General features: G+C 43.7%; 2 protein-coding genes across 3 annotated transcripts; one reads left to right on the plus strand and one right to left on the minus strand.

The window, feature by feature from the left end:
- The first annotated feature begins 90 nt into the window (after window positions 1–90).
- LOC110528906 (DIRAS family, GTP-binding RAS-like 1b) lies at window positions 91–11,292 on the plus strand. Of its 2 annotated transcripts, none has more exons than XM_036982759.1 (5): window positions 91–598; window positions 5,288–5,436; window positions 5,870–6,040; window positions 6,248–6,352; window positions 6,628–11,292. In XM_036982759.1, exons 2-5 carry the CDS (start codon window positions 5,299–5,301, stop codon window positions 6,808–6,810), a joined length of 597 nt encoding a protein of 198 aa, XP_036838654.1. In that variant the 5' UTR covers window positions 91–598; window positions 5,288–5,298; the 3' UTR covers window positions 6,811–11,292. The 2 variants fall into 2 exon arrangements, with proteins under 2 accessions (XP_036838654.1, XP_036838653.1); XM_036982758.1 differs by having other exon boundaries at window positions 94–598; window positions 5,284–5,436.
- LOC118965259 (zonadhesin-like) lies at window positions 7,079–11,906 on the minus strand. Its single transcript, XM_036982756.1, has 2 exons — window positions 8,176–11,906; window positions 7,079–8,133 (listed from the first exon to the last, which is right to left on the minus strand). The coding sequence occupies exons 1-2, from the start codon at window positions 8,489–8,491 to the stop codon at window positions 7,379–7,381; spliced, it is 1,071 nt and encodes a 356-aa protein (XP_036838651.1). The 5' UTR covers window positions 8,492–11,906; the 3' UTR covers window positions 7,079–7,378.
- Between the last annotated feature and the right edge of the window lie 1,633 nt (window positions 11,907–13,539).

Consider the following 13,539-nt stretch of genomic DNA (forward strand, 5'->3'; position numbering starts at 1 on the left):
ACAAAATATAAGCTATAGGCTATAAATAAGTGGAGATCATCTTCAGCACCCCTACTTCCTGCGGCTATGGAGGGACATTGGGATGCAGCTAGAAGGGTCCTTTTCTACAGTTTACTGCCAAAACATATTTAGCTGTTAATTCGGCAATCTGACTAAAGTATGACTTCACTTGATATGCTGAAATAAAAACTCGGTAATTCACGAAACCGTGCCTGTCCTGCGTTTTCAGTCGCTAAAACGTTAGGCCTATCTGTGCGTTTCTGTGTGTGTATGAGTGTAGTGTGATGACGCGATGATCCGCAAGCCATAGAGGGATCGATGGAGACTGGTATAGATGGAGACATACCGATAGAGGGAGGGAAGAAAGACATCGTGGCACTAGAACTGTAGTGTATGGGAATATCAAGTAGAGAGAGAAAGAGATAAATATAGCTTCAACAACGAGAGAGATAGTGAGAGAGAGAACACGGGCTGTGAATTCGCGGACGACATGAGATTTCTACATGAATAGTATAAAATGCTTTAAAACTCAGCGTTTTGCCTTACAAACGTGTTGTCAGACGACAGCCACTAAAACAGGACTACACATCAAGTTCAGGTATGTAACACTTAACCAGATCCATCTTTTGACAAATCCGTTAGTCTATGTCAGTAAGAGAATGTTGATATTGTGTGGCGTTGCTTCTCTTGGACGGTTACGCACGCGATTCTTGCCTTGGTAAATATGGGGCAGCAGTTTTTTGATTGCAAACCGTTCATGTTATTTCTACCATATGTTAAAATTCATCTGTACATGTATGTTGCTGTTACTGCGTCATAAACGGTGTGAATTATCGTCAGGAATGCGCGAGAGGGAGAGAGTATGATATTCTATGCAGGGATCTAACATGTCTCGTTTTGAGAATTTGGAGGATGTGATGCGCCTGTGAAATTATGCCACCAAAGCGAGATGGCGTTTCTTCTTCCTGTGGTATTTTATGAATGAAAGGGGCAGAGTAGGTTAGCCTGTGATGTCGTATTCTAGACCCACTGACAACAAACGAGGTCGTTTTTAACTCTTACTTTCCCTATAGCATACCCTGTTTCAAGCCCGCGGTGGACATGCATTATTACACACACACACACACACACACACACACACACACACACACACACACACACACACACACACACACACACACACAGTAGGCTACATTCCACCAACATGATGGCAACGTGACTCACAGTCTGACTAACAGTAAGCCAATGCTAAACCATTTTTAATCGCTTCATATTTTCAGGGGGTCCATCTGGACAGTGTATGCTTGCCCGATTAACGTTATGTGTGCTGTTTATGGCAGGCTTTCTTCCATGACTATCCTTGCTGTAAGAGTGTGTGTGTGTGTGTGTGTGTGTGTGTGTGTGTGTGTGTGTGTGTGTGTGTGTGTGTGTGTTTGTTTGTTTGTTCCCGGTCCTTGTGTTTGTTTGGGTTCATAGTAGGAGGGAGAAAGGAGGAGAGGGGGAGGGATGACAGTAATTCCAGTGATTAAGCTTTGTAGTGTAGCAGATGGTAGTAAATAGAGATTGGACCATGGCTGCGTGTGTGTAGGTGGGTGTTGGAGGAAATGTGTGTGTCATCTTCCATGCCCACGTTATGGTTGCATCATAACCGTTTGTGGACTGAGCTATGATGAGTGGACACATCAGAGTTAGGGTTAGTAATTGTCCTTACTACTGTCCTTTCTAGCATGGAGATATGGTGACCAGCAAGGGCCTGAATTACTGATGTCCTTTCTAGCATGGGGATATGGTGACCAACAAGGGCCTGATTTACTGATGTCCTTTCTAGCATGGGGATATGGTGACCAACAAGGGCCTGAATTACTGATGTCCTTTCTAGCATGGGGATATGGTGACCAACAAGGGCCTGAATTACTGATGTCCTTTCTAGCATGGGGATATGGTGACCAGCAAGGGCCTGAATTACTGATGTCCTTTCTAGCATGGGGATATGGTGACCAGCAAGGGCCTGAATTACTGAGGTCCTTTCTAGCATGGGGATATGGTGACCAGCAAGGGCCTGAATTACTGATGTCCTTTCTAGCATGGGGATATGGTGACCAGCAAGGGCCTGAATTACTGAGGTCCTTTCTAGCATGGGGATATGGTGACCAACAAGGGCCTGAGTTTCTGATGTCCTTTCTAGCATGGGGATATGGTGACCAACAAGGGCCTGAGTTTCTGATGTCCTTTCTAGCATGGGGATATGGTGACCAACAAGGGCCTGAGTTTCTGATGTCCTTTCTAAGAATGGCACATGAGTGTCCTGAAAGTATAATAAACACGTTTTTATGAGTGGCACCTATTTCCTTTAATGTTCATGTGATTTTTGGCTGCACCTCGGCTCACCTCGGCTCACCTCGGCTCACCTCGGCTGGTTGAAGTGCTGTCTCTGTTCCTTTCTTGCTGTCTGTCTGTCTGCTCCTGTCCTGCGGTCTGTCTGTCCACTCCTCTCCTGCTGTCTGTCTGTCTGCTCCTCTCCTGCTGTCTGTCTGTCCACTCCTCTCCTGCTGTCTGTCTGTCTGCTCCTCTCCTGCTGTCTGTCTGTCCACTTCTCTCCTGCTGTCTGTCTGTCTGCTCCTCTCCTGCTGTCTGTCTGTCTGCTTCTCTCCTGCATGTCCCCCAGATACTGACCAGCAGGAGCATGGATTGTGTATGTCAGGATCAGCATAGTCTACTATCCTACACTGTGTGTGTGTGTGTGTGTGTGTGTGTGTGTGTGTGTGAAGGAGGCATGCTGCTAAGCTAAGACCTGGGAATTGGGTCAATGCAGACAGTCCAGAAAACAGAGAGGTTAAGCTCAATGATTAGCTGCTAAGCCTAGACCCCTGTAGAGCAATCTGTAACACACACACATGCATAAACACGCTTACAGTCGGGCAAAAAAGTATTTAGTCAACCACCAATTGTGCAAGTTTTCCCACTTAAAAAGATGAGAGAGGCCTGTAATTTTCATCATAGGTACACTTCAACTATGACAGACAAAATGGAAATAAAATCCAGAAAATCACATTGTAGGATTTTTAATGAATTTATTTGCAAATTATGGTGGAAAATAAGTATTTGGTCAATAACAAAAGTTTATCTCAATACTTTGTTATATACCCTTTGTTGGCAATGACAGAGGTCAAACGTTTTCTGTAAGTCTTCACAAGGTTTTCACACACTGTTGCTGGTATTTTGGCCCTTTCCTCCATTAATACAGGTAACGAGTGGAGGACAGAGGAGCCTCTTAAAGAAGAAGTTACAGGTCTGTGAGAGCCAGAAATCTTGCTTGTTTGTAGGTGACCAAATACTTATTTTCCACCATAATTTGCAAATAAATTCATTAAAAATCCTACAATGTGATTTTCTGGATTTTTTTTCCTCATTTTGTCTGTCATAGTTGAAGTGTACCTATGATGAAAATTACAGGCGTCTCTCATCTTTTTAAGTGGGAGAACTTGCACAATTGGTGGCTGACTAAATACTTTTTTGCCCCACTGTATATACATACACACACGCACACTAAGCCCATCTTAATGTCGGAGAAATCTGTTGAATTGATGGAATGAAGGGATTGTTGTCTAGAACTAGGATGAAGACAGGTTAAGAAGTGGTTTTAAATGTTCTACAAACAAAGCTTTCTAATGTGAAATATATATATGTGGGACACCAAGATTTAATGCTCATTTCCTCTGTTTGCATCACTCTCCATCACACCCATAGACAGTCAGTCTCTCAGGAAGCTAACCACTGAGACTGTCAGGCACACACACACGGGAGAAGATGAGAGGAGAGATGAGGAGAAGAGAGAGATGGACAAATGCTGAGTAGAGGAGTATTGGTCTGTGCCAAAGTGATCTCCTAATGTAGAGTTGGCTGGGCTGGTCCAGGCTGGTCCAGATGCATTTACACCATTCATTCATTAAAGCACTCTATCCTTCCATCTCTATTCATCAGAGAAGGGGAGGAAAGAAAGATGGTCAGAGTGAGACAGTCCCATTTGGTAAGAGTGTCATCAATCTCTGTGCCCTAGTGTCAAGGACGGAAGTGTGTGTGTGTGTGTGTGTGTGTGTGTGTGCGCGCGTGTGGTGTGTGTGCACGCACGGACACCTTTAGACTGAAATTCCCACATTGGTCCATAAATATTAGTATGTCTGCACGTAGTGGTGTTGTTCTAGATTGAAGTGGGATTGTAATTCCAGTGTTGTCATTTGGTGTTAGAGGTCCTTATAACAGGGTTTTGCCCCAGAGCTGTTCAATAATACATGCGCACACACACACACACACTGCCAAGAATACAGAATAGTATTTGAGGAATAGGTTCAAATACAGAAAGATGAGTTGTGGTAAGTTAACGGTAGTTCAAAGCTTTTGTTTCATCAAGGATACCCCCTTGTCAGTACATGTGTCTGTCTCCACCTGGGGTCAGTACATGTGTCTGTCTCTACCTGGAGTCAGTACATGTGTCTGTCTCTACCTGGAGTCAGTACATGTGCCTGTCTCTACCTGGAGTCAGTACATGTGTCTGTCTCTACCTGGAGTCAGTACATGTGCCTGTCTCTACCTGGAGTCAGTACATGTGTCTGTCTCTACCTGGAGTCAGTACATGTGTCTGTCTCTACCTGGGGTCAGTACATGTGTCTGTCTCTACCTGGGGTCAGTACATGTGTCTGTCTCTACCTGGAGTCAGTACATGTGTCTGTCTCTACCTGGAGTCAGTACATGTGTCTGTCTCTACCTGGAGTCAGTACATGTGTCTGTCTCTACCTGGGGTCAGTACATGTGTCTGTCTCTACCTGGAGTCAGTACATGTGTCTGTCTCCACCTGGGGTCAGTACATGTGTCTGTCTCTACCTGGAGTCAGTACATGTGTCTGTCTCTACCTGGAGTCAGTGCATGTGTCTGTCTCTACCTGGAGTCAGTACATGTGTCTGTCTCTACCTGAAGTCAGTACATGTGTCTGTCTCTACCTGGAGTCAGTACATGTGTCTGTCTCTACCTGGAGTCAGTACATGTGTCTGTCTCTACCTGGGGTCAGTACATGTGTCTGTCTCTACCTGGAGTCAGTACATGTGTCTGTCTCTACCTGGAGTCAGTACATGTGTCTGTCTCTACCTGGGGTCAGTACATGTGTCTGTCTCTACCTGGGGTCAGTACATGTGGCTGTCTCTACCTGGGGTCAGTACATACAGTACATAACTCTCTCTCTCTCTCTCTCTCTCTCTCTTCTCTCTCTCTTGTTTTAATACCTGTGCCCAGGCAGTAGGGGGCAGCATGCCTGAGCAGAGTAATGACTACAGGGTGGTGGTGTTTGGAGCGGGGGGAGTGGGGAAGAGCTCCCTGGTCCTACGCTTCGTTAAAGGCACCTTCAGGGACACCTATATTCCCACTGTGGAGGACACCTATCGACAGGTGAGACAGGGACACCTATATCCCCACTGTGGAGGACACCTATCGACAGGTGAGACAGGGAGAGGAGGAGGAGGAGAGGAAGGAAGACCGAGGCTGCATCTGGAACACCCTAATCCCTCTTTAGTCCACTACTTTGACCATGGCCTGAACATAGTGCACTTCAGAGAATAGGGTGCCGTTTCAGACAAAACGATGCATTGACAGGTAATCAGGGATGGGCAGTAGGCCAACTGCTTTATCTGATGTATAGACGTAATGACCATATATATTGTGTCCAGAGGGCTATTTTATCCACTGATCTGATGCACCAAGTCAAATGATACAACTTAGTGATCAAAAGAGCCTTGAGTATAAGCAATGTTGTTTTTCAATGAATGATAATGTATTATCCTAATGATACTAATTGTGTGTGTATGTTTGTGTGTGTCTACAGGTGATCAGCTGTGATAAGAGTGTGTGTACGCTCCAGATAACTGATACAACAGGCAGTCACCAGTTCCCTGCCATGCAGAGGCTGTCCATATCTAAAGGACATGCCTTCATACTGGTCTACTCTGTAACCAGCAAACAGTCACTGGAGGAACTCAAACCTATCTACCAACAGGTAGGTGTGTGTGTGTGTGTGTGTGTGTGTGTGTGTGTTTGTGTGTGTGTGTGTGTGTGTGTTTGTGTGTTTGTGTGTGTGTGTGTGTGTGTGTGTGTGTGTGTGTGTGTGTGTGTGTGTGTGTGTGTGTGTGTGTGTGTGTGTGTGTGTGTGTGTGTGTGACTGTGTGGGTGACTATGTGTTGTAATCTCTCCTTGTGTTCTCCAGGTGATAGCCATAAAGGGGAACATAGAGGCCATCCCCATCATGTTGGTGGGCAACAAGAGTGATGAGACCCAGAGAGAGGTGGAGACTAAAGATGGAGAGGCACAGGTCTGTAACGTAAACAAACAAACAAAAATCTGACCTGGGTTCAGTAGAACTACATAATGTCAAATACTTTAAAATATCGATTCAGTTTGGAATAGTGACAAAAGTGCAAACCCCAAGTTAAATAAATCCCACCTCAAAGTAGTTGATTTGTATATTTTACCCAGGTCTGGTATTGTCGGGCCGATTACTGTAAAGCAAATTCCCGTTCTACTTTCTCCTGTTAATAACAATAATAAAATGAATCCTATTAATAATCCTACTGTGTGGTCTTCAAGGCGACCACGTGGAAGTGTGCGTTCATGGAGACGTCAGCTAAGACCAACCACAACGTGACCGAGCTGTTCCAGGAGCTGCTCAACCTGGACAAGAAGAGAAACATGAGTCTCAACATCGACGGGAAACGGTCCGGAAAACAGTCCAGAGCTGAGAGACTGAAGGGAAAATGTAGTGTCATGTAGAGGAGAGGAGAGAGGGATGGAGGAAGGGAGGAAGGAAGGGAGGTAACAAGGAAGACAGAAAGTGTGAGGATAGAAGAGAAGGAATGGGAGAGGGAGAGAAAGAGAAGAGAGTGAAGAGACCTCAGGATCACTGGTGGGTTCTATACCTCTCCCTCTCAGTATCCTCCTCTCTCATCTCCTGTCTGCCTGAGCAGGGTCCTAAACATCCATACAGTCCCACTGTAGTGAAAAGATTTGGGGGGGGGGTAGTCTGAACACGACTCGAACCCGCAACCCTGCATCTGTCAGCATCAGTCCAACACCTCAGCCATTACGCCGTGAGGTCCCAACCTCTTGGCGAGGTCACTAGATGTTACACTAGGGACACTCCAACATAATGTACATATCCTATGTATACATGGCCTCCCTCCCTAGCACATCTGAAAGATACAGACAGTATACCCCCTAACCGTCTCTGTCATCATGCAAAATGGAGAATCCTCTTAACTCCTCATTCAAAATGGCTTCTAAATCATTACTTGAACTGGAGAAACGTTGAACTTGTGCCATCAACAATCCCTCTAAGACTTTAGCTCAGTGTTAAAACAAGGGAAGGGCAGTGGTTCACGTCTGACTTGGAATCCGAGGAAAGGGAACCTGGGAAAGAAAGATGTGGTAGTTGGAGTGAAATGTTAAGAAGTCTACCTGGGACACTTGGTAGTTGGAGTGAAATGTTAAGAAGTCTGCCTGGGACACTTGATAGTTGGAGTGAAATGTTAAGAAGTCTACCTGGGACACTTGGTAGTTGGAGTGAAATGTTAAGAAGTCTGCCTGGGACACTTGGTAGTTGGAGTGAAATGTTAAGAAGTCTACCTGGGACACTTGGTAGTTGGAGTGAAATGTTAAGAAGTCTGCCTGGGACACTTGGTAGTTGGAGTGAAATGTTAAGAAGTCTGCCTGGGACACTTGGTAGTTGGAGTGAAATGTTAAGAAGTCTGCCTGGGACACTTGGTAGTTGGAGTGAAATGTTAAGAAGTCTGCCTGGGACACTTGGTAGTTGGAGTGAAATGTTAAGAAGTCTACCTGGGACACTTGGTAGTTGGAGTGAAATGTTAAGAAGTCTGCCTGGGACACTTGGTAGTTGGAGTGAAATGTTAAGAAGTCTGCCTGGGACACTTGGTAGTTGGAGTGAAATGTTAAGAAGTCTGCCTGGGACACTTGGTAGTTGGAGTGAAATGTTAAGAAGTCTGCCTGGGACACTTGGTAGTTGGACTGAAATGTTAAGAAGTCTGCCTGGGACACTTGGTAGTTGGAGTGAAATGTTAAGAAGTCTGCCTGGGACACTTGGTAGTTGGAGTGAAATGTTAAGAAGTCTGCCTGGGACACTTGGTAGTTGGACTTTGGTTGGATGGACGATGGAGTGGACTTGGAACATGTGAAGAGGTATTAGAAAAGGTGGTTGTGGGATTTGGACTGGGAATACTGTGGGATTTGGACTGGGAATACTGTGGGATTTGGACTGGGAATACTGTGGGATTTGGACTGGGAATACTGTGGGATTTGGACTGGGAATACTGTGGGATTTGGACTGGGAATACTGTGGGATTTGGACTGGGAATACTGTGGGATTTGGACTGGGAATATTGCGGATGATGTCGCTGGGAATGTTTGCGTCGGTTGGCTTTGGCCCTTGTTGTTTCATGTGAGGAGCCTTTCTGTTGGCTTTGTGTTTCCCATGCCAAGCAGCTGAATCCTCTTCGTACACAGAGGAGCACAGAGAGGATGGAGTGACGACTCTACTCGACGGAGGGAAGACACTCAATTAGTTTTATGCCATGCAAATACCATCACATTGCACTTAATGTCACACATACACACAAATATAAATGCACACGCACACGTTTTTTGGAGACCAGTGGTCATTCACCTTGTGTATTCCTACATAGTATGTACATGAAAAAGGAGTGATATTATTATGTAAATGTCATTATATTATTGTCCCAAACACCTCTATTGGTTTATGTAAAGCAATAAGGTTGTTTGTCAAAGTACAGAATATATCCTCCAGGTGGAAGTTGCCCCTAACCCGCAGATCTAGGATCAGCTTACTCCCCAAATCATAACTTTAACCATTAGGGGGGAATGCAAAACTGATCTTAGATCAGCATTTATGGACAAAGTCATCCTACTTCTTACTATACAGGAGAGCTAAAAGCACAATCATTTGATTGACGTTGTGTTTTTGTTTTACCATGTTTCCGTTATCTATCTTGCAGAATAAATAACTGTCAATATATTTTGGACAGAGGTGGAGGAAGGAGGGAGCAGCTCTCCTGTAGTTATTATTCCAGGTGACTTGTAATGTGTACAGTATTTAAACGTGTGTGAAGGTCACCATAAGGCTGTGAATTTGGTTATATAGCACGGTATTGTAACGAAACAGACAAAAAGGTTAAGTTTGCATCTCAAATGGCACCCTGTTCCCTATATAGTGCACTACTTTTTTTTATGCTCTGATCTAAAGTACTTCACTAGTAATTCACTATATAGGGTACTATTTAGAACACACTATGTGAGGGAACCCAGATCTAGACTGTCTTTCTGGAATAACACCGTTGGACCCAAAGAAGTAGAAAACACCCCTTCATATCTCTCTCTAATAAAGAAGCACGGAATTGATTCGAGTTTCAACCAGGGATTGGAGTTCATTTTCAATTCAGAATATTCATGGGAATTCTGTTCATGAAAGGAAAAATCTGTCATTGAAAAACAATGGGCAAATTGAATAGACTGAATTAGAACGAGAAAGGTCCCCATCCCCGGTGGCCACTGTGTATAGGGTATTGAGAAGGTACGTTGTGTTGCTATGTGCTGTGTTATACTTATGGCCCAAATTTTTTCCTGACCTCATGCCCTGACCAGGAAACCGCTGATCCCCAGTTGTAGGCTATAGCTAAGGCTCAGGGTTGTTCCTTTTCAGATCACATGCTCAGGAAAAGGTCCTGGATCTGATTAGAAAACTGTGTTATAGTGCAGTATTACACTAGAACTATAATAAAGTATACAGTCATCTATTATTCAGATCAGATTGACCCACATTTTAGTGAATTATGTGGAACGTTCTACATCAAATAGTATTAAACTAGTATGGTGTGTGTGTGTGTGTGTGTGTGTGTGTGTGTGTGTGTGTGTGTGTGTGTGTGTGTGTGTGTGTGTGTGTGTGTGTGTGTGTGTGTGTGTGTGTGTGTGTGTGTGTGTACAGTGCACTCAACAGTGTTAGTTTAAATCAGCACAGACACCTTTACCCCATCCTCCCACAATATTCAGTGTGTGTGTTAATGCGGTTTTATGAAGTGTCTGTCAGAGGTTCCCTGTGGAGATGACCCACACGTTCTGCATGAGTCAGACTGCTGAGGCTCATGCACACACAAACACACATACTGTACACAGTACACACACACATAAATACACAGGCAATACCAAGCAGACAGAGAGCAGTCCTCTGTGCCACAGAAACCTCATTATCTGCGTGTCTCATGCGGCACCCTATCCCCTGATGTGATTCTGGTCAAAAGTAGTGCACTACATAGGGAGTAGGGTGTCGTGAGGTTTGCACTTTGTCTCTTTTTCTGCACTGCTGTGTCACCCTGTAACCTGTCTGTTGTACTCTTCCTATTACCCCTCCCCTTCACTCCACATCTGTATATAGCTGTAAATAGCTATTCGAGTTATATAGCTGGAGGTGGATATAGAGTCTATAGAGGATTTAGGAACTTTAGGGAATGGTGACATCATGGCCCCCTTTGCCCTCTTCATACGATTGTGGGTAGTGTGGTTCTCTTAGGAGTGAAAAGATAAAGCTGCCAACTGTGATTCCACAGAACATTATTATAATCAGAGAAGGGGTGGGCCCTGAGGAAGATCTCTCACCTCATTGGTTGAACACCTGGGGGATTGGCCAAAGCCCAAATGGGCAGAGTCCTCCAGAAATGAACCAATGAGAGGGTTTCTTTTTTCGCGTGTAGTTTAGTGTGCTGGATCCTGTCTTGAGATCCACACACAAAACTAGACTTTCCTCACAAATATATCAATAACATGATTTACGTGAAAGTCTGATTTTAGGAATGGGTTCAGAGAGCATTCCTATAATGACTCAGGAATGGACAAAGAGGCTGCTGAATGGCTGAATAAAAACCAAGATCGAAACACACAGAACAGAGCTGATATGATTCTAGAATAGATTATACAAGCCAGATAGTTGTGTCTGTTCTACGTAGTTTCTACCTGAAATAGCCCCTACAGCCTTTCACTGATGTGTGTTATCAGAAAGTCATGTTGCTGGAAACTGGGTACTGGTCATGTTGCAGAAGAGAAGTGGCACAAAGGACTATGGGAAGAGTAGTTCATTGAGTGTAGTTAATCAGAAACATGTTCTATAAACTCAAGCCTACCAAGGACACAGTTTGGAATTTTTGCATCACCCCAGATCATACTATCAGCCCAGAAACAACTCCTTGCCCCTAGAAGTTCAAATATCTGAAGGGACTGGATAGGGGACAGGGATAACTATTAGGCTTTGGGGAACTTCCGCCATATTGTTTACACTTGTCTGCTCTGCCAAACACAAAACGTGGAAGTGCCTCAAAGTTGTTTCTGGACCGGGCCTCTGAGGGGTGCAATGACTTCTGGGTAGTGTAGTTCTACTAACCTCCATCTCTGTCCTTCCCTCCCTGCATGGCCCCAATAAGTGTTCCTCCCAGCCAGCATGTGAACCAATAAGGACGCAAACTGTGAAATTAACATATTTCTATTTTATTATTATAATTCTTCTGCATTAATAATGGCTTTGGTTTGAAAAGTGTAACAATTTTAAACTCTTATTGTTTTTGTAAACATGTTTTTTGTTTGGACCTTTTTTTAACATAATGATCATGTATAGACATTTTATTATTTTATTTTTAATATAGTTATTATTATAATTATTCTAGCTATTTATTCTAGCAATAGTCTTCCTACTATAATGTACTGTGGCAATGCATCCTAACTATAAGATATAAGATATGTATATGAAGAAATTATCATATCGAATCTGCAAAAGGATTTTCCTAATAAAAACAACAGTTAAGAATCTGCCTTTTGTGTGATATTTCCTTTCACAATGTGTGTGAAATGACAGAAAGATGACCTGAAGACTCCCGAAGACTACTGTTAGCTCCTATATTGAACACCTAGGATTTTGCTTAGTGGGCTGACATGGTCTTGCATGGTATAGATCAAGGTTTCCCAAACCCGGTCCCTGGCCCCCCCATGAGTGCACTTTTTGTTTTTTGTCCCAGCACTACACAGCTGATTCAAATAGTCAAAGCTTGATGATGAGCTGGTTATTTGAATCAGCTGTGTAGTGCTTGGGCAAAACCCAAAATGTGCACCTTGGGGGTGTATAGGACCGAGTATAGGATACTCTGGTAGATAACCGGGTTAGATACTAGGTCGGTTACGTGGACTGATGGGGCACTCAAGACAACTCGGAACTAGTAAATCTCCGACCTCCAACGTCCAATTTTGGTGAGCTCTGAATGGGACAAATAATTTGGAAAGATCATCCAACTCGGAATTACAAGTCAGAAATTTCGGCATCATCCTAGAGCCCCGACAGCTCTGACCTGAAGATCACTAACATCACGATTTTTCCCAATCGGAGCTTGTTTCTTTTCAGAGATCCCAGTTGTCTTGAACGCACCATGACAACAGCTCGCAGCCTCATACTGTGTCATACTGTTCTCCACTCCCTGACAGCCTGCCTGCAAAGCAAAGCACGGTCTCTCTTCCTCTATCTGCTTGAGGATTCTTCACCCAATATGGTTGCTATGGCGACTCAGTGACGGCGACAGTTGCCGTGTCAGAATGTGGTGTGACCCAGGTGATGCGTTACGACAGCCATAGATCTTCTAGGCTGTGTGTGTGTGTGTGTGTGTGTGTGTGTGTGTGTGTGTGTGTGTGTGTGTGTGTGTGTGTGTGTGTGTGTGTGTCAGGCTGTAATATAATGTGAAGAGACATGAGGTTAGCAGCCCTCTGTAGGATCTTAATGAGGGTAACACACCCTGATAACACACACACACCCTTCACGTGCCTCCGAGTTTACACAAACATACACTCTTGATGCCATCCTTGTTAAAGTATAACTAATTAGCCTCTAACATCACTTACCTAATGCTGTTTACATACAACACACACCGTTAACACTGTTTTAACATACAGCATCACAAACACAAACACAGTTAACACTGTTTTAACATACACCATCACAAACACAAACACAGTTAACACTGTTTTAACATACAGCATCACAAACACAAACACAGTTAACACTGTTTTAACATACAGCATCACAAACACAAACACAGTTAACACTGTTTCAACATACAGCATCACAAACACAGTTAACACTGTTTTAACATACACCATCACAAACACCGTTAACACTGTTTTAACATACAGCATCACAAACACAAACACCGTTAACACTGTTTTAACATACAGCATCACAAACACAGTTAACACTGTTTTAACATACAGCATCACAAACACAAACACAGTTAACACTGTTTTAACATACACCATCACAAACACAAACACAGTTAACACTGTTTTAACATACAGCATCACAAACACAGTTAACACTGTTTTAACATACAGCATCACAAACACAGTTAACACTGTTTTAACATACAGCATCACAAACACAGTTAA

Source organism: Oncorhynchus mykiss, chromosome 7, assembly GCF_013265735.2.
Source record: "Oncorhynchus mykiss isolate Arlee chromosome 7, USDA_OmykA_1.1, whole genome shotgun sequence".
NCBI lineage: Eukaryota > Metazoa > Chordata > Actinopteri > Salmoniformes > Salmonidae > Oncorhynchus > Oncorhynchus mykiss.